The sequence below is a fragment of the Cydia splendana genome, chromosome 20, assembly GCF_910591565.1.
Source record: "Cydia splendana chromosome 20, ilCydSple1.2, whole genome shotgun sequence".
NCBI classification, from domain to species: Eukaryota; Metazoa; Arthropoda; class Insecta; order Lepidoptera; family Tortricidae; genus Cydia; species Cydia splendana.
In genome coordinates this window covers 3,307,357-3,335,308 of record NC_085979.1, presented here as the reverse complement: position 1 = coordinate 3,335,308, position 27,952 = coordinate 3,307,357, and the positions used below count along the sequence as shown (strand labels likewise).

At 37.4% G+C, this 27,952-nt stretch overlaps 2 protein-coding genes across 2 annotated transcripts in view; one reads left to right on the top strand and one right to left on the bottom strand.

Moving 5' to 3' along the window:
* Nucleotides 1-27,952, top strand: part of LOC134800663 (zinc finger protein OZF-like) — a 208,160-nt gene that overhangs the window by 47,272 nt on the left and 132,936 nt on the right. The gene's annotated exons all lie outside the window — the stretch shown is intronic.
* LOC134800610 (gastrula zinc finger protein XlCGF57.1-like) lies at nucleotides 216-5,735 on the bottom strand. Its single transcript, XM_063773095.1, has 7 exons — nucleotides 5,604-5,735; nucleotides 5,317-5,458; nucleotides 5,019-5,087; nucleotides 4,535-4,597; nucleotides 3,536-3,592; nucleotides 2,866-2,928; nucleotides 216-1,785 (listed from the first exon to the last, which is right to left on the bottom strand). Exons 1-7 carry the CDS (start codon nucleotides 5,733-5,735, stop codon nucleotides 785-787), a joined length of 1,527 nt encoding a protein of 508 aa, XP_063629165.1. The 3' UTR covers nucleotides 216-784.

Below are 27,952 nucleotides of genomic sequence, written 5' to 3'. Positions count from 1 at the left end.
CGTTAAAAGCCGAGGCGGGCATTTGAACGATGTAATATCACAAAATAAATAATAGTACTACAGTACAGACAGGACACTTCCTACAAAATCAAAGTTTGACAGCGATTCAGGGACGAATCATGATATCCCTTTTAACGTATGGCACTATTCCTTTCGGCAATTTAGGGTTGTCAAAATTCAAGCCATTATCTTATATGTGGTCGTGCACGAAAATCATTAAATCATTTATTCATTTGCAAGAATGTAGTACACAAAACAAGTTCCTACAATATAAAAATGTCCAATACATTCTGCTTGACAAAGCACGCAAAGAAGGTTTGCTTAAACTAAACTTAACTAAATTACAAATATTTTAAAGTAAGGAGATACAAATATGTCAATTATCAGAAATCCAGAAACAAGGAAAAATAAAGTAATTATTGCAAACTAAAGTAACATTAGGTACACAAGTCATTTATTAGAATGTCAAATTTTAAATCACATATAAATATAAGTAATAGAAACATTCATTCAATAATTAAATGGCATTATAATTAAAATATTCATTTAGGCTGTAGAAACAATTTTGAAGAAGATTTTGTCACTTTTTTCTTAAATACATTGAGGCAGTCTTCTTCTTAAATCTGATGGCAGTTTGTTATAAATTCTGATGCACATATAATATACATGTTTACAAAGGGACGTCAAGTGGTGCCAACCCTAATAATTGCTCGAAGCAATGCTGAGCCGAACGGAGCCGAGTTTGCCCGAAGTCAGGCGTGTCTCCCCGCTGGTCATATTCCACTTAATGGCCCTTTCTCTTCTGATGCCTAAGCAACTCTTCGTTTCGCCTGCACCTGTACTCGCAATTGCTACATTTAAACGGCTTCGCCCCACCGTGTATCATCTGGTGTCGTTTTAAATGTGATTTCAGACTAAATTGGTGATTACACTGTCTACACTGAAAACGCTTCACGCCGGTATGTGTCGTTTCGTGATTTCGTAAGGCGATCCTTTGTCTGCACTTGTAGTCGCAATGACTACATGTGTACGGCTTCTCGCCAGTGTGTATCCTCTGGTGTGTTAGTAAATATTGTTTCAACCTGCAGCTGTAGTCGCACTCGCTACACTTAAATGGCTTCGCCCCACTATGTATCATCAGGTGTTTTTGTAAGCTTGATTTCTGACTAAATTTGTAATCACAGTACTTACATGTGTAAGGTTTCTCGCCAGTGTGTTTTCTTAGGTGATATTGCAGGCGACATTTTTTACGACATTTGTAATCGCAGTAACTACACTGATAAAAAGGTTTCTCTCCAGTGGGTATCCTCTGGTGTGTTCGGTTGTGTCTCTTCTGGTTACCAGTGTGTACCGCTTGGTGTCTGCGTAAATTACCTTTGAACTGACTTTTGTAACTGCAGAGAGTACAATTAAAAATGTTGTCTACAGTATGAGTTTTTAAATGAGCTTCCAAATTTCTCTTGTCAATCGTCGTATATTCACATTCAGCACACATGAAATTCGTAAAACCGTGTTCGCTGTTTTCGTGCTCTAATACCAACAATTCAGTTCGGAATGTAGAACTACAAGCATCACAAGTGAATTTTTTTGACTCGATCGAGGAGTGCGTGTGTTGAATGTGTTTTCTTAAAATATACTTGTTTCCGAAACGTTTGCCACAATATTCGCAACCGTATGGTTTGCCTGCACTGTGAACAGTCGCGTCGTCGCGGAGGCGTTCGAGCACCACGGAACAAGCCATCGCGAGCTGTTCCCTGGCGCGGGCGGCGCTGCCCTCCGAACACACTGGAACACAAATTAACAAAACAAATATTTAAGTACGTTTCTCGCGTACAACAAACTTAAATTACATTTCGACGTTTGTAGTCCTTAAACCAGTAAGGTACTCATGGACACGGATGGGCTGAGAACGTATAATAATTATAAATTATGTGTAGTTATTAGGCAAATAATCATTTTTTCGTTTTTTTAGGGTTCCGTACCCAAAGGGTAAAAACGGGACCCTATTACTAAGACTCCGCTGTCCGTCCGTCCGTCTGTCACCAGGCTGTATCTCGTGATCTGTGATAGCTAGACAACTGAAATTTTCACAGATGTATTTCTGTTGCCGCTATAGCAACAAATACTAAAAACAGAATAAAATAAAGATTTAAGTGGGGCTCCCATACAACAAACGTGATTTTTGACCGAAGTTAAGCAACGTCGGGCGGGGTCAGTACTTGGATGGGTGACCGTTTTTATAGATAATGGTACGGAACCCTCGTGTGCGAGTCCGACTCGCACTTGGCCGGGGTTTTTTTAATTAGTGATGTTACTAGACAGGAAATAACTTTTTCATTTCTCATGCTTTGAAAGAGAGTCACTGTTGGTCTAAAAAGTGTGCAAAAAGTGATACGTTTCTGCACTACAGAATTTTACTTTTCAAGTACGACTTCTTATATTGTTTACGATAAGCAATTGAAATTTGGTTTTAAATGGATTCGTTGTACAATTTCTATCACACTTTTTTCTGGCAATAGATAATAATAATTCAGCCTATATACGTCCCACTGCTGGGCACAGGCCTCCTCTCAAGCGCGAGAGGGCTTGGGCTATAGTCCCCACGCTAGCCCAATGCGGATTGGGGACTTCACATACACCTTTGAATTTCTTCGCCAATGTATGCAGGTTTCCTCACGATGTTTTCCTTCACCGAAAATCTAGTGGTAAGTATCAAAATGATATTTCGTACATGAGTTCCGAAAAACTCATTGCTACGAGCCAGGATTTGAACCCGCGACCTCCGGATTGAAAGTCGGACGTCATATCCACTCGGCCACCACCGCTATTTTTGATGATCATGAAAAAGTAGAATGATCTACTTACGCGACATCTCATCACTTGTCACGCCTTTGACCGCCATCTCCGGCTTGATAAGGATATCTTCATCTGAAACACACATACTATTCGTGGGTTTGTGTCAACGACTCGGAGATCAGGTGGCCTACCGTGAAACGCGAAAATCGAATTTTCTTTATCTGCCTCTCTATCGATCGAATTGGCAAGAGTGATAGAGATGCAGAAACCGAACTTTCGATTGTCGTGTTTCGCGGTAGGCATGCTGAACAGATCTCGTTGTTAAGTGTGGCAACACTGCCAGTGTTATGGCTCCTCTACACGATCGGCGATGATAGACGATGACTGGCGTGGACGATAGTGTTGAGGGTCAATTGCCGTCTGTGGCGTTCAAAAGGTTATGTATACTTTTGCATTTCATTTAGCTAATCTAATTAATCATTACCTAAATACTATTCTAGAATAGCAAAAAAATATTGGACCCTGCCATAAACCATACTAAATTTACGGTGGGAAATTGAAAAAAAATGTCAGACTGTGACAAGGACAAACAATAATAGAGCTTCCGCTGCTACTCCTACTGAAAGATACATAAAACTATCTTGTTCGGTCATTTCCCCCCCCTCCCCCCTCCCCCCTCATGCCTGTTCCAGTTATACTAGATTCATGAAATAACCCGAAGCAGGTACTCAGTACTCACCCAACAGCGGGTCACCCTCGTCGCTCGCCCCGTCTCCGGCCGCCGTGTGGAAATCATCTAGAGCAACCAACACTTAATTAAACCCTATGTTCCGCGCAGTAACTGAGATCAAGTTAACAGTTTAGCTGCAAGTAAGATTTTCTTATTACATGTAGCATATGAAGATTTATGTTTATTATCAGTTACTTATAATTAGAAGCGCTGGTGGCCTAGCGGTAAGAGCGTGCGACCTGCAATCCGGAGGTCGCGGGTTCAAACCCCGGCTCGTACCAATGAGTTTTGTGCGAAAGTTTTGTACGGAAGTTATGTACGAAATATCATTTGCTATTGGCCAGTCGCTTTTCGGTGAAGGAAAACATCGTGAGGAAACCGGACTAATCCCAATAAGGCCTAGTTTTCCCTCTGGGATGGAACGTCAGATGGCACTCGCTTTCGTAAAAACTAGTGCCTACGTCAAATCATGGGATTAGTTGTTAAGCGGACCCCAGGCTCCAGTGAGCCGTGGCAAAATGATAACGCGAGGAAGAAGATCAGTTACTCGAAAACCCGACTACGAGTATTTTATGATTTCGTTCCCAGGCCGATAGTCGGGATCGTGGTACTACTGCTTTATATGACGAAATTGTTGTGGCCTGGCGCGAATGTCTTGTTTGGCTGGGTGGCAATGAATGTGTTAATAAATAATGGAAAGTTATGATTTCACTACCTATAAATCTCAATAAAATACACTGGCTCCTCTACACTATGGGCCAGCGCCGGCCACTCCAAGGGACGCAGCCATGCGCTGGAATGAGATATCAATATCATTTGCTCCCTCTAACGCATAAATGCGTCCCTTGGAGTGGCCGGCGGTGGCCCATTGTCTAGAGGAGCCATAAAGTAACGTCACCTGGTGATAAATCAAATGTTTTAAATTTTATACAGATCTTTTAAATGTAATCTTAGCCTGCTGGTAAGTAGATACACTTTATAAATCTGTCCTAAAAACTAAGTACTCACACAACATCTCATCAGATGCCCCATCTTCTTCTAGCATCTCCGTCATGACCGGGGACTCTGCACCTGAACCAAACATACAAGTTTATAAGCAACAGGCACAGAATAAATAATACTACTACCGCACAGAAAGGAAACTTCCTACAAAACCGAAGTTTGACAGCAGTTTATGGTCGAATCATGCTGACCTTTCTAATATATGGCACTATCGATGCATTATTAATTTTACAGTACATCTGGTGCTCCATTACGACACCAGGTGCTATAATAAGCACATTACATTACTATGTCAAAAATATTAAGGACCATATGTACTGCAAAATGTTGTATGATACACAAGCGAATAGGTAATTCACAACTTGTATCAATGTTTATAAACAGTTACACACTCCCTACGGTTGTGCTATAAAACTGCATGGCACTCATTGCGAATTTCCTACATTTCGCACTTATATATTAAATAACTATTAGAGGAATAGATACTCACACAACACAGCAGGCTCCTCAGTGGTCCCGTCTCTGTCCTGCATTTCCGGCTCAACTGCAAGTTCTTCCTCTAGAGCAAACAAATACAATGTCACATCTTTTTCCTATTAAATAGCCAAATAAACCAGGCTGGCAGGCTTTAGGGCAGTCAACCCCTAGCAGGAGTGTGTATGGTGCAACCATCTTGTATTACAGGTTAAAGAGCAATTGTAACATCTTTTTATTTATTTTTATCTACAGCACTCAAACAGAATGACTAATATTATGCAGTACTGGTTTGACGGGTTGTGGTTCCCTACCTTTGACGTGGCTCGCTCCCTGCAGCCACGCCTGCAGCTCTGCCTGGCTGCGCTGCACTTGCAACTTGAAGTCGCTCGCATCTCGCAGGCGGCCCACGCACGCCGAGCAGATGCCGCACGAGTCCGAGCCGCCCACTACCAGCTGGAAGTTAAGTTATCAAATAGACATATTTGCTGCTATAAATTAAAGGCCAGGCAGTCCCAATTAAAACATCTCCATTAAAAATTTTCACAATTTTGTATTTGTATAGGTTTGTTAGATACAATAACCAGATTGCAGTACTTACATGTATATCAAAACTCTCTTTGATCATGTCGGCATATATCTCCGTTTTGGCGAGATGTGTGTACGGCGTCGTCAGGTCCTTGTCCGGAGCACACCGCAGGCAGCAGCGACACGCGAGCGTCACGTCCATCATGTCAACCGGTGCGCAAGAATACTCCAATGGTTTAAAAAAACACCACAATAAAAGCGTACAAGGCTAAAATTATACTAGAGAAATGGCCTCACAGAGTTAGTTAGAAGTAGAGAGTTGATACTTCAACAAAATGAAATAAATATACAACAATTGTTATTAGGAAGAAAAAAACGACACACCCCACGTACACAAGAGAAATGACACTGACAGTTAACATTTGACAGCTAGCGGAGGCAAAGGGTACGTTCAGAAAAAGTAGTAAATCTAATAGCCTTCACAGACGGACGTACCGGAGTGCGACCTTAGTCTGGTCCAAAGTTAGAGAATTTGCAGGTTCATTCATTCAAGCGCGCGCGTTAAAAAAGCGTTTGAATGACACAAATGAAAACATGTGTATTTTTTATTCACACGATGGCGTTGGCGCTTTTTACCATGCGGTGTTGGATTTTCGACTTAAGGACTTAGTCATTAAATTGAATTTAGCGTACAGACAGATTCAAGCGCTAAATTCATAATTTACTATTCGCGTCATCCGCGATTCAGAAGCGATTTTTAAGCGTTCATTTACACACAAATTATTAGGAACGGTGAAATACCGCCAACGTCGGGTTTTAACGCAACGCTTTTAAAGCTCTCGTTCTTATGGGGCCTTATGAAATTGTGTGTTTGGACCAAAGAATATAATACTCACTAGGAGAAGAACGGTAACTCCATACAAAAAAATGTCCCCAACCGTTTATACGTTTATACTAGTGGCGCCGTCGTTGTGTACCAATGGAACTAAAGTTGACAACCGGTTTAGCCTTATTTGTTATTTTCATATCACGAAATATATGAAAGATGCAAATATTACCCCTTGTTTGTGGTATTATCAATTAATTTAAATAAAAGGCATATTTATGTTTATAAGTTTTATAACATTGTATTATTTTATTTATTAAAAAAATGTTTTACATATAGAAATATACACTGAAAATTAAACCCTGACAACTTAATAAAAAAATAGACATTAATAAAGCGCATTCACAAAGTTTTCAGTATAATACAAATAACTTTAGGCATGCCTACCTATTACACTTTACACACACAGATACACTACACTTTACACACGGCATTTTACACAGATTTCCAACTTGTATTCATACATTTCTTCACGGTTAATTAATACGCTTTCCAGATGCGTTATGACGTGGTTCCTTCTGAACCCACTAAAGCTATGAATTTCACTCAAATATGTATCTTCAACAGCCGTTGCTCCGCATTTAGCACATTTTCTATGTGCATTGCTGTAATCCATGTAGGTACAGACTTACAGAGTCTTAAGTGGTAGTACCGCTACGTTGTATTTATTATTTAAAGATTTAATAACTAACGTTATGAACTTTAACCACAGCAGTTGGACAGAGTCATTGACAAATATTTTTTTTTATTATGGTGGGTAGACGTACCTACCCTCCATATATTTTATGAACATTGATAAAGACAGTTGGAAGCAAATATTCATTATAAAACTTAATCGCTTGTAGTTAAGTTTTAACTGTTTTAAGTCCCGTTTTATGATTAATAATGTAAAAAAATCGTGAAAATGAATATGTGTTCCGCAATAATTGAATTATTTTATTACATTATAATATATTAATTATCCATTAGCATTTCAATTATGTTTATGTTTAACGAAGATATTGAAGGTTCAATTAATCGCTATTTCGTTCCGCTGTGTAGCGTTTATCGATATATAACATGATTAAAATCGACTTTTCACATCCCTAAAAGAGCACACATATACGCTTTTACGCACACATAGACAGCCTGGGCGCATCAAAAAAGGCAATACTTGATTTGAAGTCCATCTTGTCGACAGTATGGTTGTCCTTTTTTGACAAACGGCATTTTTAAAAGAGCGAGGAGAGAGAAATGATACTAGTTGCTGCGCCGTGAAAGAGAACAGAAAACGTTGGGCCCTTGGTCGTGTCACAAGCTATTTTTTAAAATTCTTTATATGGCAACTTTTTTTCCTATCAAATAAGCTGTCAGTTTCAAGCTGTCATTTAATTTCATAGTAATTTTATTGCCAGGTGCGGTTTTTACCATAGATGGTAGCATCCTATAGAAGTGGTGTGTGAGTGCCTCCGTGAGGGACAAAACATACGATCTCTATATTATTGTACCTCTATGGTTTTACTGAAATTCCCGCGTTTTTTTTGTGACACGACTCTCTGGTCGGACTCTAAATGAGATGACGCATAGTTTTCTTCTGATCAAATTGTCAATTTCATCACCCCGTCGGGAAGGGCCTTTACTTTTTTTGTGAACGTACCCTTCACCGTTATCTACCAAAAGATTTTACTGTCAGTGTCAACTGTCAAATTATTGAGGTTAGCTCAGTTAGCTTAGTAATTACATAATTAGTCTCGGGCATCTCGCGGGCATCTCGGGTCTTGTGTTTTATTTTTTTGACTAATGAAGTATTGCGGTTGCCGTGATGGACGCAATTCACGCAATGCATTCGTGTTGCTGCTGCCTGCGGTGTCCTCCGGACAAGGGCCTGACGACGCCGTACACACATCTCGGCAAAACTGAGATATATACCGACATGATCAAACAGTGCTTCGATATACATGTAAGTATATACTACAACTTTGTTGTTCATCGTTACTTTAAGCTATAACTGAAACACGGTTTAACCGTTGAAGGAAATTTAGAGGTTTTTTGATGATATCTATCCTTAATTGACAATTAAACGTTCAGCTGGTAGTGAGCGGCTCGGGCTCGTGCGGCATCTGCTCGGCGTGCGTGTGCCGCCTGCGAGACGCGTGCGACTTCAAGCTGCAAGTGCAGCGCAGCCAGGCGGAGCTGCAGGCGTGGCTGCAGAGAGAGAGCATAAAAGGTAAAAGCACCACCCGTTAAATAAGTCTTGAATATTATTCTGATTAAGTGCTATAGATATGTCCATGAAATCACACTGCATTCTGCAATACTAGATAGTCATATCATACACACTCCTGCTAGGGGTCGGTGGACTACCCAATAGCCTGCATGCCAATGAAAATCAATGAACATAACAAACTGGAAGATGATGTGATTTGTGTTGTTTGTTTGCTCTAGAGGAACCCGCAGTCGAGTCGGGAATGGAGGATGGAGACGGGACCAGTGAGGAGCCTGTGTTGTGTGAGTACCTGCTCCTCTATAATGGTAATGGATAATGTAAGATTCACAGTTATGAATAACGGGTAATAGTTTTAATGTGTACTGCCCGCTACTATATTGCCCGTAACACAGCTATATAAATAAATATATGATAATATGTGCATGGGACTAACCAGTCCTCTTTTAAATACATATACTTAGCTTTGAAAGACGATGGTCTCGCTCTACGAGGCTGGCGTCCAGCACACGTTAAAACCACTTTATATTAAGCACTTTTATTTAATGAACAAGTTCACAAACTAACTCGCAAGTTTCATACGAACGAAAAAAAGAAGTGTGGTTTTCTTACCATAGACAATATAGAAGCTGTTGCCATGTGTAATATATAATACATCGCGGAAGCGAGGCGAGGTATTGCGACGTAGTAAGTGTCGACATTAAATGGCGAGTCCATTCTTGAATTCTTTTCATTGCCTGGATCGCCGCCGTCCGTTTTTGCCTTTCATTATTCTCGTTAACAAGATCATCTGCCGTTCGTAATATATGCATCGCGGAAGTCCGCGACACAAGTATCTACTCATATGGTAGGTCTTTTTTCTTAGTTTCGTTCACTGTAGAAAAATACACGTGAGGTTTCCTTATGTGCAAAGTGTGTCATTATATACGAGCCTGACATGTCTTTTATGAGCCACAGGTAAATAAAAGACACGGGACAAATACACTTATACATGTACAATAAGCGAAGTTGCTTTTGATTGATTCAAGCATTTTGTCTAAATGTACCAAATTCTATCGTGGCAATGCACACTCGCAAATGCGAGTCTTTAATTAATTTTATATACAAGTGTACTGTAATGTACGACACGGCATGAAGTAGAGTTGTTGTTATAGTGGAGGTGCGGGTCGTCAAGTCGGAGGTGTCGGACGCGGCGAGTGACGAGGACTGCGTGTCGGGTGAGTACTGCGACACCACGATACTACTGCACATACGACACACATTATACACAAACACATCTTAATACTAGTACACATGTACAACTGATATTCATTATAGCAAAGAGACTTGATTGTAATAGAGAGATAAAGTCTAACCCCCTTATTCATAAACGCGCTACAAACCTCAATTAGGCTAATAATCGTTTGTCTTTATCTGTCATTTTGACTTATGTATTTGTAAGAAAGGGATAAAACATAATTTAACTAAATCAGGCCCGTAAAGTTTTATGACTATGGGGGTAAGAAAAAACCGTGCCCCGTATTTTGACATCCAAACACATGGAGTTGTACTGCGCCATGTTTTGCGGTTATTGAATAGGGATGTTGACATGAATCGCGAATATATAGCATGTTTTAAAAACAAAACTTCCGTGAGACACAGACATATTAAATATATTAAAAACGGGTCACTCACGTATATTAAGTCGAAAAACGCTCGACATGTTTCACTCCGTACCGAGGAGTGTCATCAGGAGCTTGCGTTTACGGTGACGGACCGGCGCAGACTGCGGGCCGCAGCTCTCCGCGCCCGATGACTCGGCGCAGGCGCCGGTGGCGGCAGGGGGGGCGAGAAACTACCCTCGTTTATGGCATTATTGTTTTGGGTACTACGTCGGTGGACAGTGTGGACGAACCATTAGCGTGTGACGTAGTGAGTGTTGTGTGCAACCCATCATTTGACATTGGATTGCAGAAAATCATATTTTGCAAGTGTAAATATGTGTAATACATGAATTAAAAATAATCAAAAGTATTTAAAATAATGCCCAGTATCACGTGACTGTAAACGCCAATCGGAGCGCGTGACGTCATAGCCTAAGAAACACCACAGACAAGTCGTCAAACCTGACCGTAATCCATACGACACCACCAAAGAGTTTGGAAAAAGATTTGGCTGTTTCATAAATTTTGCCTAGTCCATTTTCTATGGAAGGGTAAATTATTTTTCGCGATTTCGGGGTTGGTCCCATAGTAAAAGTTGCTCAATATAATCTCAAAACCTCCCTGGCCATATACCAATAGTACCAACATAACATACTTAAATAGGTAGTGTAGTATGCTACACGCTTGCGAATTTTATCGATATCGATAAATTGGGGAGGGTTGAAACATGGGCCCCTGTCAACAAATTTCGTACTCGAAATCAGGTTAGAATCGAGTCCACATTTAAGTCGTATGTTATATATAGTGTTCTTTGAGTGGACTAATACATGGTTGGACTTAAATGTAAACACACCTTTTATTTGTTAAAATAAAAATGTGTATAATGATTTTTTTAAATAATTTAATATAATTAATTTAAAATACATCCCGACGGTTCGACGGTCCACAGGTAACAGAGGAAAATGTGTGTTTATATATTATATTGTTGAATAATAAAATTAAGTCTTCCATTACAACTTATTTGACCCACTGCCCGCATCTGAAAACATTTAATAATTATAACAGACACACATACATTTTCTTATATTTTAGGCACAGACCAACCCCTATAGACCGAGCTTATAGGACGACTCGCGGTCACCGCCCGTATGGTGTATAGGTCAAATATAAGATTGTTCGCGCGCCGCTCCGATCAGTTGCGCCCAAGGTTACGACCTGTTAGCAGTGTGCACGAGTCTAAGAAAATAAATCGTAAACTATTGAATTCATTGGGAAATCATGGGATATTGCAGCGTAAAATGGTGTGGCAAGTCATCTAAGACTTCTACTTACAAAACAGATGGAATAACATCCCACAGGAAAGCGAAATTCATTATTTCATTGAATAATGTTTCTTGTCCGCGGGGTTCATTTTATACTGGTCAGTAAGCAGAGGCGAAGTATGTCCGTCCCTTTTCGTCAACTTGAAAATGCAATGCGCTATCCCTTTCCCTTTCGACTAGTGATGTGACGATGATGGTTTTTCAGTTGCGGAAACTTCGTGCTTCGTCATACCGTATTGTACCATCTTAGACATAATATATAGGTAACATGTTGTGTAAGTTTTTTTAGAATCCTCTAGGCCAGCGGAGCAGTTAGGCCGCATGTCACGAGATGGACCTGATGATGAACTTCAAAGAAGTGCGAGGGAACTCGGTGTTGGTTTGTGATAGAATAGTGTTAGTTTTCAATACAACCTTCTATGACCTTAATAAAACGGACAAAAGAAAATAATTGTATGAGATTTTGGCGACACTTTTTTCTCGTATCGAAAGAGATTGCGATTCTGAGTGGAAATAATATAAAAATTCTAAACTTTAAAATTCAAGTTCTGGGTACTCTAAACAGAAATGACCTAATATGTTAAGTAAAAATTTCAGGTACATTTTTAAATTACTTAATGAAATATTAAATTAATCAATAAGTATAATTATTAAGTAAGTTTACTCTAAGTATACTAAATTGGTAACAATTTTACCACAATAAATTTCGATGTCACTGGTAGCAGTACCCACTACCTGTAATGAACATGTCCCATACCTACATTCACACGTGTCAGCGCGCCATGTTTAAAACAACCAATCACAACGCCGTGAGCACCCCTCCCGCACCTCACAGTTTGGTGATTTGCGTCGGGAACAAAATGGCCAATATTAGGTTTCTAGAGGCGGTGTTCTGTGATTTTAGGTTAAAATCCTAAATAATAGGCAATATTACGCAAACCTCTGCGTAGCGCCACTACCACTATCTGTGGGTCTACCGGTCTAATCTGGGGGTCTACCGCGAAACAAGAAAATCGAAATTTCCTTATCTAACCTCTCTATCACTCTTGCATATTCGAGCGATAAAGAGGCAGATAACTAAATTTCGACTTTCGCATTTACCGGTAGGCCCTTGTTAACAAACCGCCTTGATGCATCAATGTCATAATTTATAGTCTGTGAAAACTTGTCAAAAAACAGTTTAAGGCAGAGTATGTATAAGTTAGTCTATGAATTTTCTAGACGCGGTAGTGCTGCACTCTGGCGGCAGAACATTGCAGTATTATCCAATATTACTAGATTCCAAAAATATATAATATAATGTCCATTCCATTAATACACAGATAATAGATAATTTTCCACTAAAAATATTCGGAGAAATAATAATAGTCATGTTGTATGCAAGTTACCAGGAAATTCACTCATTTTATTTTATTTACTATTTACATTGATAAAAAATTAGGCTGCAGTCGATATCGATACTTCGTATCGATACTTGTAGTACATCCCTAGTTCAAAATGAAAGTGGATATGAAATATCTAATTTTCGATGTGTCTATAGCCTGATACACCAAAATAAGGTAAAAAGTATCTAAAGCAATACTTACCGGTCTTCATCTAATGGAAATTTCGCCATAATCTTCCATTTTGCGATTTTCGCGAGTGTATCAATTTCCACATATTTCGCACTGAAACAACTTAGATTTCGGTGGCATTTAAACAAAATCTATAGACTCACAGCTCACAGTATGTTCTTATCACGTTTGACTGTTTTGGAAAATAACGAAGGCTTTTAAAAAAGAAATTGCAAGAAATACGTAAGTAAAACCTACGAACCGCCATGACAAGCAACAAAGCAATGTGGCTGACAGTTGACATGACAGATGAATAGCACTGACGTTTTATTTTGTTATTTTTTGGCTATAGCTAGGTCACTATAGTCCATACAAAACCTTTTTTTGTTCCTAGTTGCGTCAGCCTGGTTTGTTTATTTACGTGTTCATGACGTCACGTGACAGCTTGGAGCGTTTAGGCTCGAACTTTAAACACTAAACTAATTTTATTCAGCTCTATTTTGTATTTAAAATTAATGAAATTAAAATTTAAAATATTTTTTTGTAATAATTACGTGTCTATCTATAAAATGAGTACAGTTCTAAAAAAATGTCCGCATCCCTATTGTCAAACGTCAACTTTTGACAATCAGATTTACCGCAAAACGTATGGAGCTGTACAGCGCCATTTCGCGTACCTGTTAAATTCGAAGCACGAAATTGTCTTAGATTTTACGCATCTTACTCAATCAATGTATTTTTGATAGAGTATTGAATGGAATACAACTTAATCTAGACAAGACTAATGTAATTCAAATCAATCTTAGGGGTATACCACTACAAACACTTAAGATTGAGTTGGATAACTTTGCCGTTTCTAGGGTAGATAAGGCAAAATATCTGGATTTCTTTCTGGACTCTGGTTTAAAGTGTAGTGACCACATTGACGAACTTTGCAAAAGATTGGGAAAAGCGTGCTTCGTCATCTCACGCCTAACAAAAATGCTGGACAATGATTGTGTAAGAAATGCTTACTTTGCATATTTCCACTCAATCATCACTTATGGTATTGACATGTGGGGACAGGCGGCAGATAGACAAAGGGTGTTTATACTCCAAAAAAGAGTAATTAGGATAATGGCTAGGGTGCCCTGGGATACGCCTGCTAGTAACCTTTTTCGGACATTAGGAATCATAACCATTCCAGGTCTGTATATATTAGAAGTGGCAGTCAGAATGCGTGGTCCAAACTATAGTCATGGATATAATATTCTCCCAAATAGACACAGACTGAAAAAATCAGAGCAATGTGTGTGGTATAGAGGTCCCAAAATTTACAACCGATTGCCCAATGACTTAAAACTAGTTTAAATGTCTGACACCATATTTATAACCAAGCTCAAGGAGTACTTAATAGAGAAAGCTTTTTACTCAGTAGATGAATTTATAAATCGACTAGACTAACGTAATATTCGAAATGCAAGTGACATTATTAATTTTTATATTTTATAATTTAATGATACCTAATAATTTAAATCGAGTTTATGTAATTTAATTACTAAATGAATGACGACATATTTATAATTGTAATCTTTATTGGAATGTAAAGTGTGCTAAACAGAAAATGTTAACTGACGTGTAACGCTTGTTATCAATAACCGATTGATTGATATGTATGTCGCAGTCGGATCGTATAATCCGCCGTATTACATTACGGCTAGCCGTTTTCAAAAACAGGGGCGTTTTGAAATGCGGCGGTTTAACGATTAGCCGGATTGAATGCGGCTGAATGAGAATCCGCCGGAATGTATTCGGCGACATACGTTCTTCAACACGGCTAGCCATAATGTAATACAGCGAGTCATTAGCCGCCGCTTTGACAGTTTTTAGTTCCCATTTTTAACACCCGTGGCGCTACCTGACAAACGCTGGGGTGTCCATCAAATCTGGAGTTCGTCGGACTGTTTCTTTAAAAAAAACATTCCTTTCGCAACTTAACTAGACGGAGCCCCGCTTCGCGGGGCTCCTATTTCTGAGCGGTTTGCCCTTCGGGCATCTGAAGCTACCTAACGAACCTAACCTACCTACCTATTGATTTAGTGAGACGTCCGTGAAAACATTACACTTTGGGGAAAAAAGCGTAGGTAGGTAAGTAGGTTAGGTTCGTTAGGTAGCTTCAGATGCCCGAAGGGCAAACCGCCCAGAATCCGTCTATTTATGTTGTGAAGGAAATGTTTTGGAAAAGAAACAAACACATGTAGTGCGGTGGGACCATGGTAAAAATAAATTAAATTGCAAACATTGTCAAACTCCGGTTACGTAGGCGACCGAAAGAACTGGTCACTCTACAATCTAAAATAGTAGTACGATGCGGCTAAACGTAGGCCGCCTTAATGAAGAACGTATCGCAATGACAATCCGGCTAATCGTCGAACCGCCGCATTTCAAAACGCCCCTGTTTTTGAAAACGGCTAGCCGTAATGTAATACGGCGGATTATACGATCCGACTACGACATGTACATTACCATCCATACGTACTCGTACATATTATATATATATATATTGATGATAATCCCATACAATGCCGAGATGTTTGTTATATTAATTTTTGTTTCAGTGTGTTCGGACGGCAGCGCCGCCCGCGCCGGGGAACAACTCGCAATGGATTGTTTCGTGGAGCTCGAGCGCCTCCGCGGCGACACGACTGTTCACAGTGGAGACAAACCATACGCCTGCGAACACTGTGGCAAGAATTTCAGAAACAAGTATATTTTAGGAAAATACATACAACAAACGCACTTGGCGACCGAGCCAAACAAATTTGCTTGTGATTTTTGTAGTTTTACGTGTCAAACTGAATTGCTTGTAATAGAACACGAGAAAAGCGAACACGGTGTTACAAATTTCATGTGTGCTGAATGTGAGTATACAACAAGTTCCAAGACAAGTTTACAGACTCATTTAAAGAGTCACTTTGTGGACAACGTTTTTAATTGTGGTCACTGTACCAACCAATGCTGTAATTATACCAGTTTGTTTAAAAGTGATTTATACAAACACCAAGCGATACACACTCGAGACAAGCCTTTTAGGTGTACCGAATGTGATTTCAAATGTAGTTTTGAATCAAACCTTCGACGTCACCAGAACACCCATAACCCAAGACATCAGAAGATACAAACTGGAGAGAAGCCTTTTCTTCAATGTGGTTACTGTGATTACAAATGCCGTCGGAAATCAAGCTTTCAACTTCACCTAAGAGAACATACGGGCGAGAAGCCATACCAGTGTAGTCTTTGCGACTACAAGTGCAGTTATGGGCCAAGCTTACAACGTCACATAAGAATACACACCGGAGAAAAGCCGTATAAATGTAGTCATTGCGACTTTACGTGCAGTTTAAGTTCAAGCTTACGGGACCACAAAAGGAGACATACTGGCGAAAAGCCTTTTCTGTGTAGCTACTGCGATTACAAATGCAGTCAGAAATCACACTTAAAGAAGCACCTGATGATACACACTGGGGAGAAGCCATTTCAATGTAGCCACTATGATTACAAATGCAGTCACAAATCAAACTTAAAGAAACACCTGATGATACACACTGGGATGAAACCGTTTCAATGTAGCCACTGCCATTACAAATTCAGTCAGAAATCAGACTTAAAGAAACACCTGATGATACATACTGGGGAGAAGCCATTTAAATGTAGCCACTGTGATTACAAATGCCTTCACAAATCAAGCTTAAAGAAACACCTGATGATACACACTGGGGTGAAACCATTTCAATGTAGCCACTGTGATTACAAATGCAATAATAAATCGCACTTAAAAAGACACCAGATGAAACACACTGGGGCGAAGCCATTTAAATGTAGCCACTGCGATTACAAATGCAGTCAGAAATCACACTTAAAGTATCACCTGATGATACATACTGGGGTGAAACCATTTCAATGTAGCCACTGCGATTATAAATGTAGTATCAAATCAAGCTTAAAGAAACACCTGATGATACATACTGGGCAGAAGCCATTTCAATGTAGCCACTGTGATTACAAATGCCGCAATAAATCAAACCTAGTAAGACACCAGAAGATGCATACAGGGACGAAGTCTATAGACGTAGCAATAGCGAGTACTAGTGCAGCCTGAAACAGCACCTGTGAAGACACCAGGGGCCTATTTCTCGTACGTTACAAGTTCACAAGTCTACAAGCTTACATTTAAAATTTCATTGTACAAGTGTGTTTTAATTCTGTTTCTCGTAGGAATGATTACTACAAGTGCTACAAGGCGGCTGTCTAAAGTTAGAAAATAGGTTTGTTTACTATGCAAAAAGGAAATGCAATGGCCATTATAAATGTTATCTTAATGTCAATGTCACTGTTATGCATCATAATCTTAATAAGAGGAAAATAAAATGGCTGACTTGTGTTTTCGGAATATACAAGCGTATAATAATACAACTAGTAATGAAAAGCGTTTCTCAAAATTATCAATTACAAGTGTAAAATCAAACTCAGTTTCGTCAGTCACTCTATGAATGTTTACAAGCTTCAGGGTGGGTCAGTTTTTTTTTATAATACGGGTGACTTCGTTACAAAATTATTATGTTATTGGTCATTTACTGATTCTTTCCCAATTATAATAATTTCATAGGAATGAGTTTACTGTTTTTTTTTTTGGAGAATAAAAGCTAAATTTAAATAATATTACTGATTTTAACGAAGTGCATTCAAAACTTACACGTTTGAGATCTTAAAAGTGCAATATCTTCATTTATTTATTAATCGATTTTTACCAAAAACGCATATTAGCAGTTTATAGAGACTCCTCATTATTTCGTGATAAGTCACAAGCTACAAGTATAAAGTACAGCTTTTGAGAAACGAAATTACTATTTTAGTATATAATATCTACTAGTGTTTGTCAACTTGTGAAACAACAACACTTGTGAAAACTCTTTTATCCCCGCTCTTGTAACAATTATACATTTACGTGAAATGGAAACTTGTAAAAAATATTGAAATACAAGCGTTACCATAGATACACACTTGTATTACAAGACTTGTAACGTACGAGAAATAGGCCCCAGATCATACACGCGGAAGAGAAGCCTTGTAGGGAACGTTCGCGTTGGAGGGTATGCTGCCTTTTGACCTAAATCGGAAAGTTAATCCTGTGCTGCCCCCTACAGCTCACGCGCGCTCCCTTGTACTAATGTAATCACTGCAAACACGAGTCAATTTAAACACGTTTTAAAAATACCTTATGTGGAAAAATATCTTAGTGTAGATCCGCAAACTGTAACTAGAATGCAATAACCGGCCAAACTTCATAACCGGTTTCGGTTACAGATGCCCGAAAAATAACCGATAATCGGGTATGGTAATTTTCGACAAAAAATGATAAATTTACAATCAAGTAATTAAAAAAAAGTTACGAAATTAATCACTATGTTAGTATTGACAAAATAATTTATATTTACTTACATACATTATTTGTGACGTTATCTATGAGAAGGGACCTTATAGTCGATGGCGCTTACACCATTATTAACTATGCTCCGATATAAATACAACGCCGCACGGCGCTGTGCGGCGTAAGCGCCATCGACAATAAGGTCCATTTTCATAGATAATGTATCATTTACATTAAAATTGAATTAATAAAATATTATAATAAATATCAACAGTCATTTATCCATTCGGTAGAATGGGACATGCACTGAGGCCCGATACTTATAAAAGGCATTATCAAGTCTCTCGCCAATTTCGGTTCGAAAACTGTTGGAGCTGTTTCTCTATCGGTGCATCTGAGATGCTGTGTATTTTCTCATAATGGCGTAGAAATCATCCATTCGTGCCTCCGCATCTGCAAACATCCCAGAGGCACTGCAATCCGAGGCAGCCCCAACAGCATTCTGTACCACCATTCATTATTGAATTAGACGCGCAAATCGAATATAAAATAAACAAATATATATTTGGAAATATTAAGTTAGAGAGTAACTTTGTATTCCACTATAATTACTAAAATTGCTTGTAAATTATTTGATCCTTTAATAAAACGTATTATTCCATTCTACTTCTTTTCCTTACCATTGCTCCACACTCACTGAGGCATAGCACCCTCTCTATCGACCGTCCCGGGCTGTCACGTCGGCGACATGTTGTCGTCATCGAGCGGCACCACAGAGTAGACACAAGTACTGCGACGCGCTCACACAACTTATATACATACGTGTGTGCGGAAAGAGAAGAGTTGTAGAATGTTTGCGCTCCCCTACATTTCACGACTCTTCTCGTTCCGCACAGCTACGGATGATGCGAATATTCGCATCCGCAACCGCGGAACTTCCGCATTATAGACACAAGCACTGCGACGCGCTCACACAACTTATATAGGGTGTTAATATAGTCACCTGCAATCATGTACGGGGCGAGTATATAGGACATACCAGGGGTGCGAAACTCCTGACTTCGGCCAAACTCGGCTCAGCATTGCGCCGAGCAATTATTAGGGTTGACACAACTTGACGTCCCTTTGTGTGCACGACCACTGATAAGATAATGGCTTGAATTTTGACAACCCTAAATAGCCAAAAGGGATTGTGCCATATATTAAAAAGGGGCAGCATGATTCGACCCTGAACCGCTGTCAAACTTCGGTATTGTAGGAAGTTTCCTTTCTGTACGTCAGTACTATTATTTATTCTGTAGTCATACTGAGCAACTTTTACTATGGGAGCAACCCCGAAATCGAATATCCCATACATTTTGGCTCGCTGATGTTGATATTTTGTATGGGAGAGAAAGCCCCCTTCGCTCGAGAGAGTAGTAGAATAATGGGAGTTCTAGCCCTTTTGGAACACGTTCCGCGTCGCTTTGCTCCGCTACACTTCGTTCCAAAAGGTCTAGTTCCTCCCATTATCCTAGCTACAACAGTGGAGTAGAATCCAATTGCATATTTAGGATGGTTCCTAATACGTATCCATAATCGTCTACAGTTTTTGTGTTGTTGATGATCCGATGTGGCTCTAGAATCCGAAGTTGATTTTGAATAAACATCCTGCAGCAGTGGAGTACAATGCAAATTGCATTACAACTCGTTAAAGTCATCGTTTAGGTTTCGCTTAAGTTGATAAAAAACTTTTTTAAAAAGTGCAAAAGGCTTAACACAACGGGTACTAGCTAGCATTGTACCCACCAGATCTTGTTCTGATTCGAACAGGATCTCGTAACGCACCATCATCGCCCAGATTTGCAACGGGTAGAGATTTGCCGGGCTAGGTTTATTACGGTGTTTGTCACAGTATCACATCGCAGAATTGGCCAGAAACTTTGATGTGAACGTGGATCGGTTACCCATACTATCAACCGCTATAGCATGGATAAACCGTTGTATAGTACAGTACCTGCCCTGCCCAAGGTAGGGTTATTAAAACCAAGCAGGATACTGTATACGCTACCGCGTGTTTGTGTTTAACCGCCACCGCGTTGAAGTGTGTCGTGCATACATGCCCTGCCCAAGGTAGGGTTATTAAAACCAAGCATGATATGCACACGCCACCGCGTTACCAAACCAATATCGCAAGGTTGGCCAGACCTCACAACATTGAGATGGTAAGAGTCACCGTGAACTAGCGGTTGTAATAGCCACGGATTCTCCGAGAGCTATATCAATGTTATTTGTATTTATACAAACGATTCAAAAAACTTTAAAAGCGCGATGCAGACCCAAGCACCCTATTGGTCAATACCTATGACGTCCTATGACGTAAATGTGACGATTGAATTCAGTTTTGTTAGAGAACATATCAGTTTAAATCTTAGTCTAATCATATTAAAGTTTAAAATATATTATTCATTTATAAAACTACGTAAACTTCGTTGCATGATGCTAAATAGTCAAATCATAAAATTTGGTTAATGCAAAATCAGTCTTACTTATTGAAAAATAAAGATACATTTTATTTTAGTCATAAGTTTCATAGGTATATGTGAATACACGGTGAAATACAGTACGGGTGAATTAACACTCGAAACCGTGTTCGTTGATCGTAAATAGTCGAAGCTTCCGTCCTTCTTTTACTTCAAGCTTGGCAAGCAATAAACAAGAGACAAAGCATGGGATACGATAGAGTCAAGCGTGTGTTGATATTTAATTAAACAGATCAAAGAACAAAATAAACAGACTGGTTACTGTTTCAACCTTTGTAGGGTAAACCTCAGAAATGTTTCTACACTTTTAAAGTATGATTTCCAATTAACTCTAATTACATTGACATTTGATTAAGCTATAATTTTAATGTCTGAAAACCTTTAGCAAAATATAATACTAATTTACCTAACTAGGAAAATTACCTCGATAAACATGATTTGTGAATAAAACTCGTACTGATTTAGGTCATTATTTCCATATAGGAACAATAGTTTAAAAATATTTTCAACGTAACAATAACAATTAGTACCTACACATGACGCCTCTGTATCGTTACTCACGCTATAACGGATCACATTTCAATTCGAAGTATTCGAGCATTGTTTTATTTATTTTGTGTCAGCGTGTTTACCAATGCGACCCTGTACCACGATACAAGTTAAGAAATATTTATTACCCGACTGTCTAAATAGGTGCGTTATGTTTTGTGATAGTATTTTATTGTTTAACGAAACTTGAAATTTTCCCTATTACAATTTCAATAATGTATAAGTTTGAATAAATATGTAGGTATATAGAGCTCAGCAAAGAGTAAATAATAACTGATAGTTTAGGTTTAACATTCAAGGTTTTTAATAGATATGCCGTGAGAAACTGTTAATATTTCTTCATTATTTTCACTTGTAGGTTATAGTAATGTGTTTAATAGGGAATAGAGAGTCGTATCTCGAATACCAGCAATATTCAAATTAGTGATATTTCGTTATTAATTGTATTGTGATATGCCTATTATGTTAATTATTTCAATTTGACATTTTATATTTATTTAAATTTATGATTATGATGATGAATTTGCACGCTTGCATGCAAGCTAGGTGTGCAACAAGATCTGTAACACCATATATTGTAACATACTGTATCAATACAAATAAATTATTTCTGATTTCTGACGAATGTACGGGAAAGACGATGATGATGATTATAATTACTTATTTAAATAAAATGTTCTTTGGGTTTAATATACATGAACACGTTGTAACGTGTTGAAATACGAGTTAATGCAATCGATGGTTTCATTAGATAATTTGATACTTTGTCGGCGCTTTGTGCAAAACAAGAAATAAGCATATTTTGAAGACTAAGTATGTGCAGTTATGTACGCAATCTGTATTATTTTATACTTGGTAAATAATGCTTACATTTAGGTTTAAATTTGAATACACGAACATGGTTCTTTAGTCATATAATCTTATATTTAGGTAAAATATCTACTCATCAAATATTTCATTATAAAACGAACAAACATACTGTTTTTATGCATTTATTTCTTAAATATTCTGCATACCGTATCGAAGCTGTTCGTTGTTTGTTAAGTGAAGCCGCTGTGACCTTCGTTTAAAATGTAAGTAAGTACTTTGATATTTTATTTTTCTGAAATATGTTAAAAGTATTGTTGCATAATTTTGGTTTATTTCTGTTTTGAAGGTCCGACTCTGAATATTCCGCTCATGTACGTACGCCTTCGCCTGACCTTAAGAAAAAAACTACAAAGAATTTAAAGAAAAGAAAGGTGTCTCCGACATCCAGGTAACTAATGAATTCTATGAATGTAATGTAGTATTTAAAGTTACATTTAATATTTAAGTACGCTAATTTTTATTTTTATTTCATTAGGTCCGAATTTGATTTGATTAACCAACAACGGCGCACCCCATCACCATCGCCACCCACCAAAAAGAGAAGCACTTCGAGCAAAGTTCAAGCATCGAGCAGTAAAAGCAAGAAATCTGATTCTAGGTATGTATTCACTTAAATGATACTATTTAAAAGAGATTGAATGTGACTTTCTTGTAATATTTTAATGAGTTTGCTAGAAATATCATTTAAATAATATATCTTTATTTCAGTTCTTCGAAGAGTCCAGCTGAAACGGACATCTTTAAAATCATACGAGAAGAGGAGAAAATCAGCGGTGACCCTAATTTGAAAGCCATCAAGACGACATCAACATTTACAAGTCGCGTTTCTACGGGTTCCTCTCGACGTACTACAATAACAGCCGGTAATTATTTTATTGATCTTAAAGTGTATACTATCGATGATTATCAAAAGACTAACCCTGAAGAACGCTATAAAAAGGCATTGGCATCTGTCAAATTGCAATGTGATTTGAATTCTCCAGAGTGGGATCAAATGCAAAAGTTCTTGGGTCAAGCATTCAATATTTTTGAAGATTGTGAGCCTGTTTATTTTACTAATTACAAAAACTATTAGTCAGTACACAGAAACCGATATTACACAGACATTTCTTTTTAATTAAACAACTTAACAAATGTAATTAACTGTTGATTACAAAAAAACTGTTTTATTATTGTAATACAATGGCATGTTTTACGTTAGGTACTTATAAGAGGATAGATGGCCAATGCAAGTTAGTGACAGTATAATATGGATACGACTTTGATTAATGCACTAAAAAATAGATCGTGTTTGTTATCTAGACACACAATTATATGTTTATAGTAATTTTAAACATTATAGATTTTCTATATATTCTCATTTAATATTTAACAAGATACAGATCACTTAAATCAGACAAAAGATATATTATTCTAAAGTGAAATTTGCATTTTCTTTAATTGGACTTAAAAACTAACTACATACATGTCATGCAATTTTTTGTATTTTTTTAAGTGGTATTTTCTTAGTTTTATGAAGCATTTTTGTTAACCATGTGGGCTTATCCATGTTTTGAATAGCGTTCTACATTCATGAGATATAATTTGCATTCGTCAACCGTTCTGAGTAGGTAATAACAACGTATGCTATTAATAACATCATTGGTGGTTTAAAATAAGGACATTAGATCGTGTTAAACAATTAACTATTTAGAAGTACTCTAGTTTAGTTAGGACGTACGCTTAGTTACATATTTCGTGTTATTATTATCATTTCATTATGCCTTTTTGTGTACCGTGTAGTACGTCTGTAGAAAAAAAGAATTGGGTAGGTCATCTTCGAAGCAATAAGCACAAAACAATTGCTGGTTCTGTTAAAGTACTTAACGATGGCGTTGAAGTCGTAGAGTCAGCATTCCGGAGGCGTATTGTAACTTATCGCATATCAGCAAAAAACGAGTCAAGTCTCGGATCTATCGATGCATTTATGAACTCTAGTCGAAACAAAATAAAGCAGCTTTTAGATTATTCACTTATGAAACATACGTGCGTAAAAGTTAATTTTGAGCTTTTTGGAACGTTTTTAATGTTTAAAGATAATAGTCAATCGATCAAGTCGTTTGGAACTAAAAATAAAATTTTATATCTAAGTTATGATTTTGAAGCACTGTTTTACGAACTTGTGAACTGTTTAAAGAAAAAAATTGAGGAATTTCAGGATCGTGATAGTGGGTGGGCTTTTGTTAGTAGCTCACATTTAGAAATTAACATAAACAAATATCAACCATTACAGGGTTCAAGCTATGTTGACCTGCCAAAATTCATTAAAAACAAAAAAGCTTGTATAAATATACAAAACGACGATCAATGTTGTTTTTTATGGTGTGTAACAGCGGCTTTGTATCCCTCTATCAAACACCCTGAAAGAGTATCATCTTATCCTAATTTTCGTGACGTTTTGAATATTTCTCAGATTACTTTTCCGATCACATTTAATGACATTAGAATATTTGAAAAGCATAACCCAACGATTTCATTGACGATTTTTGGTTTAAAAAATAATAAAACTGTTATTGGCCCCCTTTACAAGTCTGATATATCCAGTTGTCAGAAAAAAAGAAAACATATAAATTTGCTTTTATTGGATGATGGCAGTCACCCACCGCATTATGTTCTGATCAAAGACTTGAGTCGTCTTGTGCGTAAACAAATAACGAAACATAATAGTAAGATATACTTTTGTGAAACCTGTCTGTTATTTTTTATAAAACAGGAAGAACTAGTAAACCACTTGTGTACAGGGATAGTTACCGTTTTACCAGAGAAGGGAACAGTAATTAAATTCAAAAATTTTGATCGTAAACAGAATGTTCCATTCGTGATATATGCAGATTTCGAATCATTGCTACAACCAACCGAGATACCTGAAAGTAGTAGTAGTAATTATGATACTGATTCAACTGATACTACCAATATGTCTAACACGTTTACTTTGCATCATCATATACCGGCTGCATTTGGATATTATATTGTTTGTAATGCAGATCCAAGTCAGAATCGCTATGTCTCTTATCGCGGTACTGATTGTGTCGACAGATTTATTGGTGCAATCTATGAAGATGTTAGTAAAATTTATAGAGTTATGACCAAAAATAATCAAATAATATTCAACGAGAATGACGAGTTAAACTTTTTGAACGCCAAACAATGTCATATTTGTAACCATTTTCTATTTTCTGATCGGGTTCGAGATCACTGTCATATTACAGGAAGATATCGCGGAGCAGCACATAGCCTATGCAACTTGCAATATAAGCGTCCATGTTTTGTACCCATATTTTTCCATAATCTATCTGGTTATGACTGTCATTTATTTATTAAAAAATTGGGTGAGGCACCCGGAGACGTAAAAGTTGTGCCTAAAACCAAGGAAAACTATATTTCTTTTACTAAATTTATTCCCATCGAGAACGAATATTTTCAGCTTCGTTTCGTAGATTCTTTCAAATTTTTAAATACAAGTTTAGACAAACTAACTAAAACTATGCAAAAAACTGACTTTGTTCATTTGCGTAAGTATTTTTGTAATGATGATGAATTTCAATTACTTACACGAAAAGGCGTGTTTCCCTATGAGTATATGAATAAATGGCAAAAATTTGGAGAACAATATCTTCCATGTATTGATTCCTTTTCCAATTCGCTTACTAATGAAACAATTTCTGAAAAAGATTATGACCATGCGCAATTAGTGTGGAACCAGTTTAAAATTCGTAATTTAGGCGAGTACACAGACCTTTATTTGCAAACAGATGTTCTTCTATTGACCGATATATTTGAAAAGTTTCGCGCTACATGCAAGCGGCACTATGACTTGGACCCCGCTTTTTATTTAACTACACCTAGTTTATCATTTGATGCCATGCTTCTGAAAACTGGAATAGAATTAGAGCTTATAGATGACTTTAATATGCTGAGAATGATCCAATCTGGAATAAGAGGTGGAGTCTGTATGGTCTCTCGACGATATGCTAAAGCTAATAATATATACTTACCTCACTATGATCCAACCCAGATGGACTCATACCTTATTTATATCGACTGTAATAATTTATATGGTTACAGTATGTGCCAGTACTTGCCTTTATCACACTTTAGATTTCTAGAAAACCATGAAATAAGTGCTTTAAATATCTCACAAATCCCTGATGATTCGGATTATGGTTATATTCTTGAGGTGGATATTATTTACCCTAAAGATTTACATGATAAACATAACGATTTGCCATTTTGTCCCGAAAAATGTATTCCGCCAGGTGGAACGCAATCCAAACTTGTACCTAATTTATATGACAAATACTCGTATGTGATTCATTATACACATTTGAAAACTTGTCTTAAACATGGTTTAAAATTAAAAAAGATACACAGAGTAATAACATTCAAACAGGCCCCTTATTTAAAACAATATATTGATATGAATACAAAGTTACGTCAAATGACATCGTCTGTTTTTGAACAGGACTTTTGTAAATTGATGAATAATAGTATATTTGGTAAGACTTTAGAAAATAACGAGAAAAGGGTAAATGTGCGTTTAGTTAATCAATGGGCCGACAATAATAACAAAACAAAAAAGAAAATTACAGCCGATAAGTTGATTGCAAGGCCTAATTTTCACAGTGTATCTGTTTTTAATGAAAATTTAGTTGCAGTGCAATTGAAACCAGATCTCATAATTTTGAATAAACCCATTTACATCGGTTTCACGGTTTTAGAGTTATCTAAAAGTCATATGTATGATTTTCATTACTCAGTATTTAAACGTTTTTATGAAGATCGTGTGCAAATGTGCTACACGGATACAGATAGTTTTGTGTATTATATACAGACCAAAGACTATTTTAAAGATTTAAAAACGCATTTTTTGTCTTATTTCGATACTAGTTGTTACGATGTTGATAATAAATTTTCGTTACCGGTTGAAAATAAAAAAGTACCAGGACTTTTTAAGGATGAAATGAAAGGAGAAATGGTTATACAATTCGTAGGGCTGCGATCAAAGGTATATTCTATTAAAACCACCGATGATGTTATTAAAAAAGCTAAAGGAGTGAAAAAGTCCGTTGTACGCGATTTTGGGATTTCCGATTACGAAATAACACTATTTGTAAGAAATGTAACTAAAAGAAGAAATGTATTATTCAAGTCAATTAAGCATGAGATATTTACACAAAGTGTGAATAAAATTGCACTTTCAGCTAAAGATGATAAACGTCTGATTTGTGACAACCAAATATCAACAAAAGCTTGGGGGCATAACTCAATATTGTTTAGTAGATAAGTTTTAGAAACTACAAATGTAACTTAGTTTAAATCTATCTTTAAATTTTGTATTAGTTACTACTCTACGTTAGAGAAATCCTACGAATTGTCAATTGTGTATGAATAATTTTGTATATATTTTTTTTTAAATATGATTTTATAT

Excerpts from the sequence above, each read along its gene's own strand:
- LOC134800610 (XM_063773095.1), bottom strand. The coding sequence starts at position 5,735 with ATGATGGACGTGACGCTCGCGTGTCGCTGCTGCCTGCGGTGTGCTCCG. Across the intron at positions 4,598-5,018 it reads TGAGGAGCCTGCTGTGTTGT|GTGCAGAGTCCCCGGTCATG; the intron begins GTGAGTATCTAT and ends TGTTTGGTTCAG. Across the intron at positions 2,929-3,535 it reads CGAGGGTGACCCGCTGTTGG|ATGAAGATATCCTTATCAAG; the intron begins GTGAGTACTGAG and ends TGTGTGTTTCAG.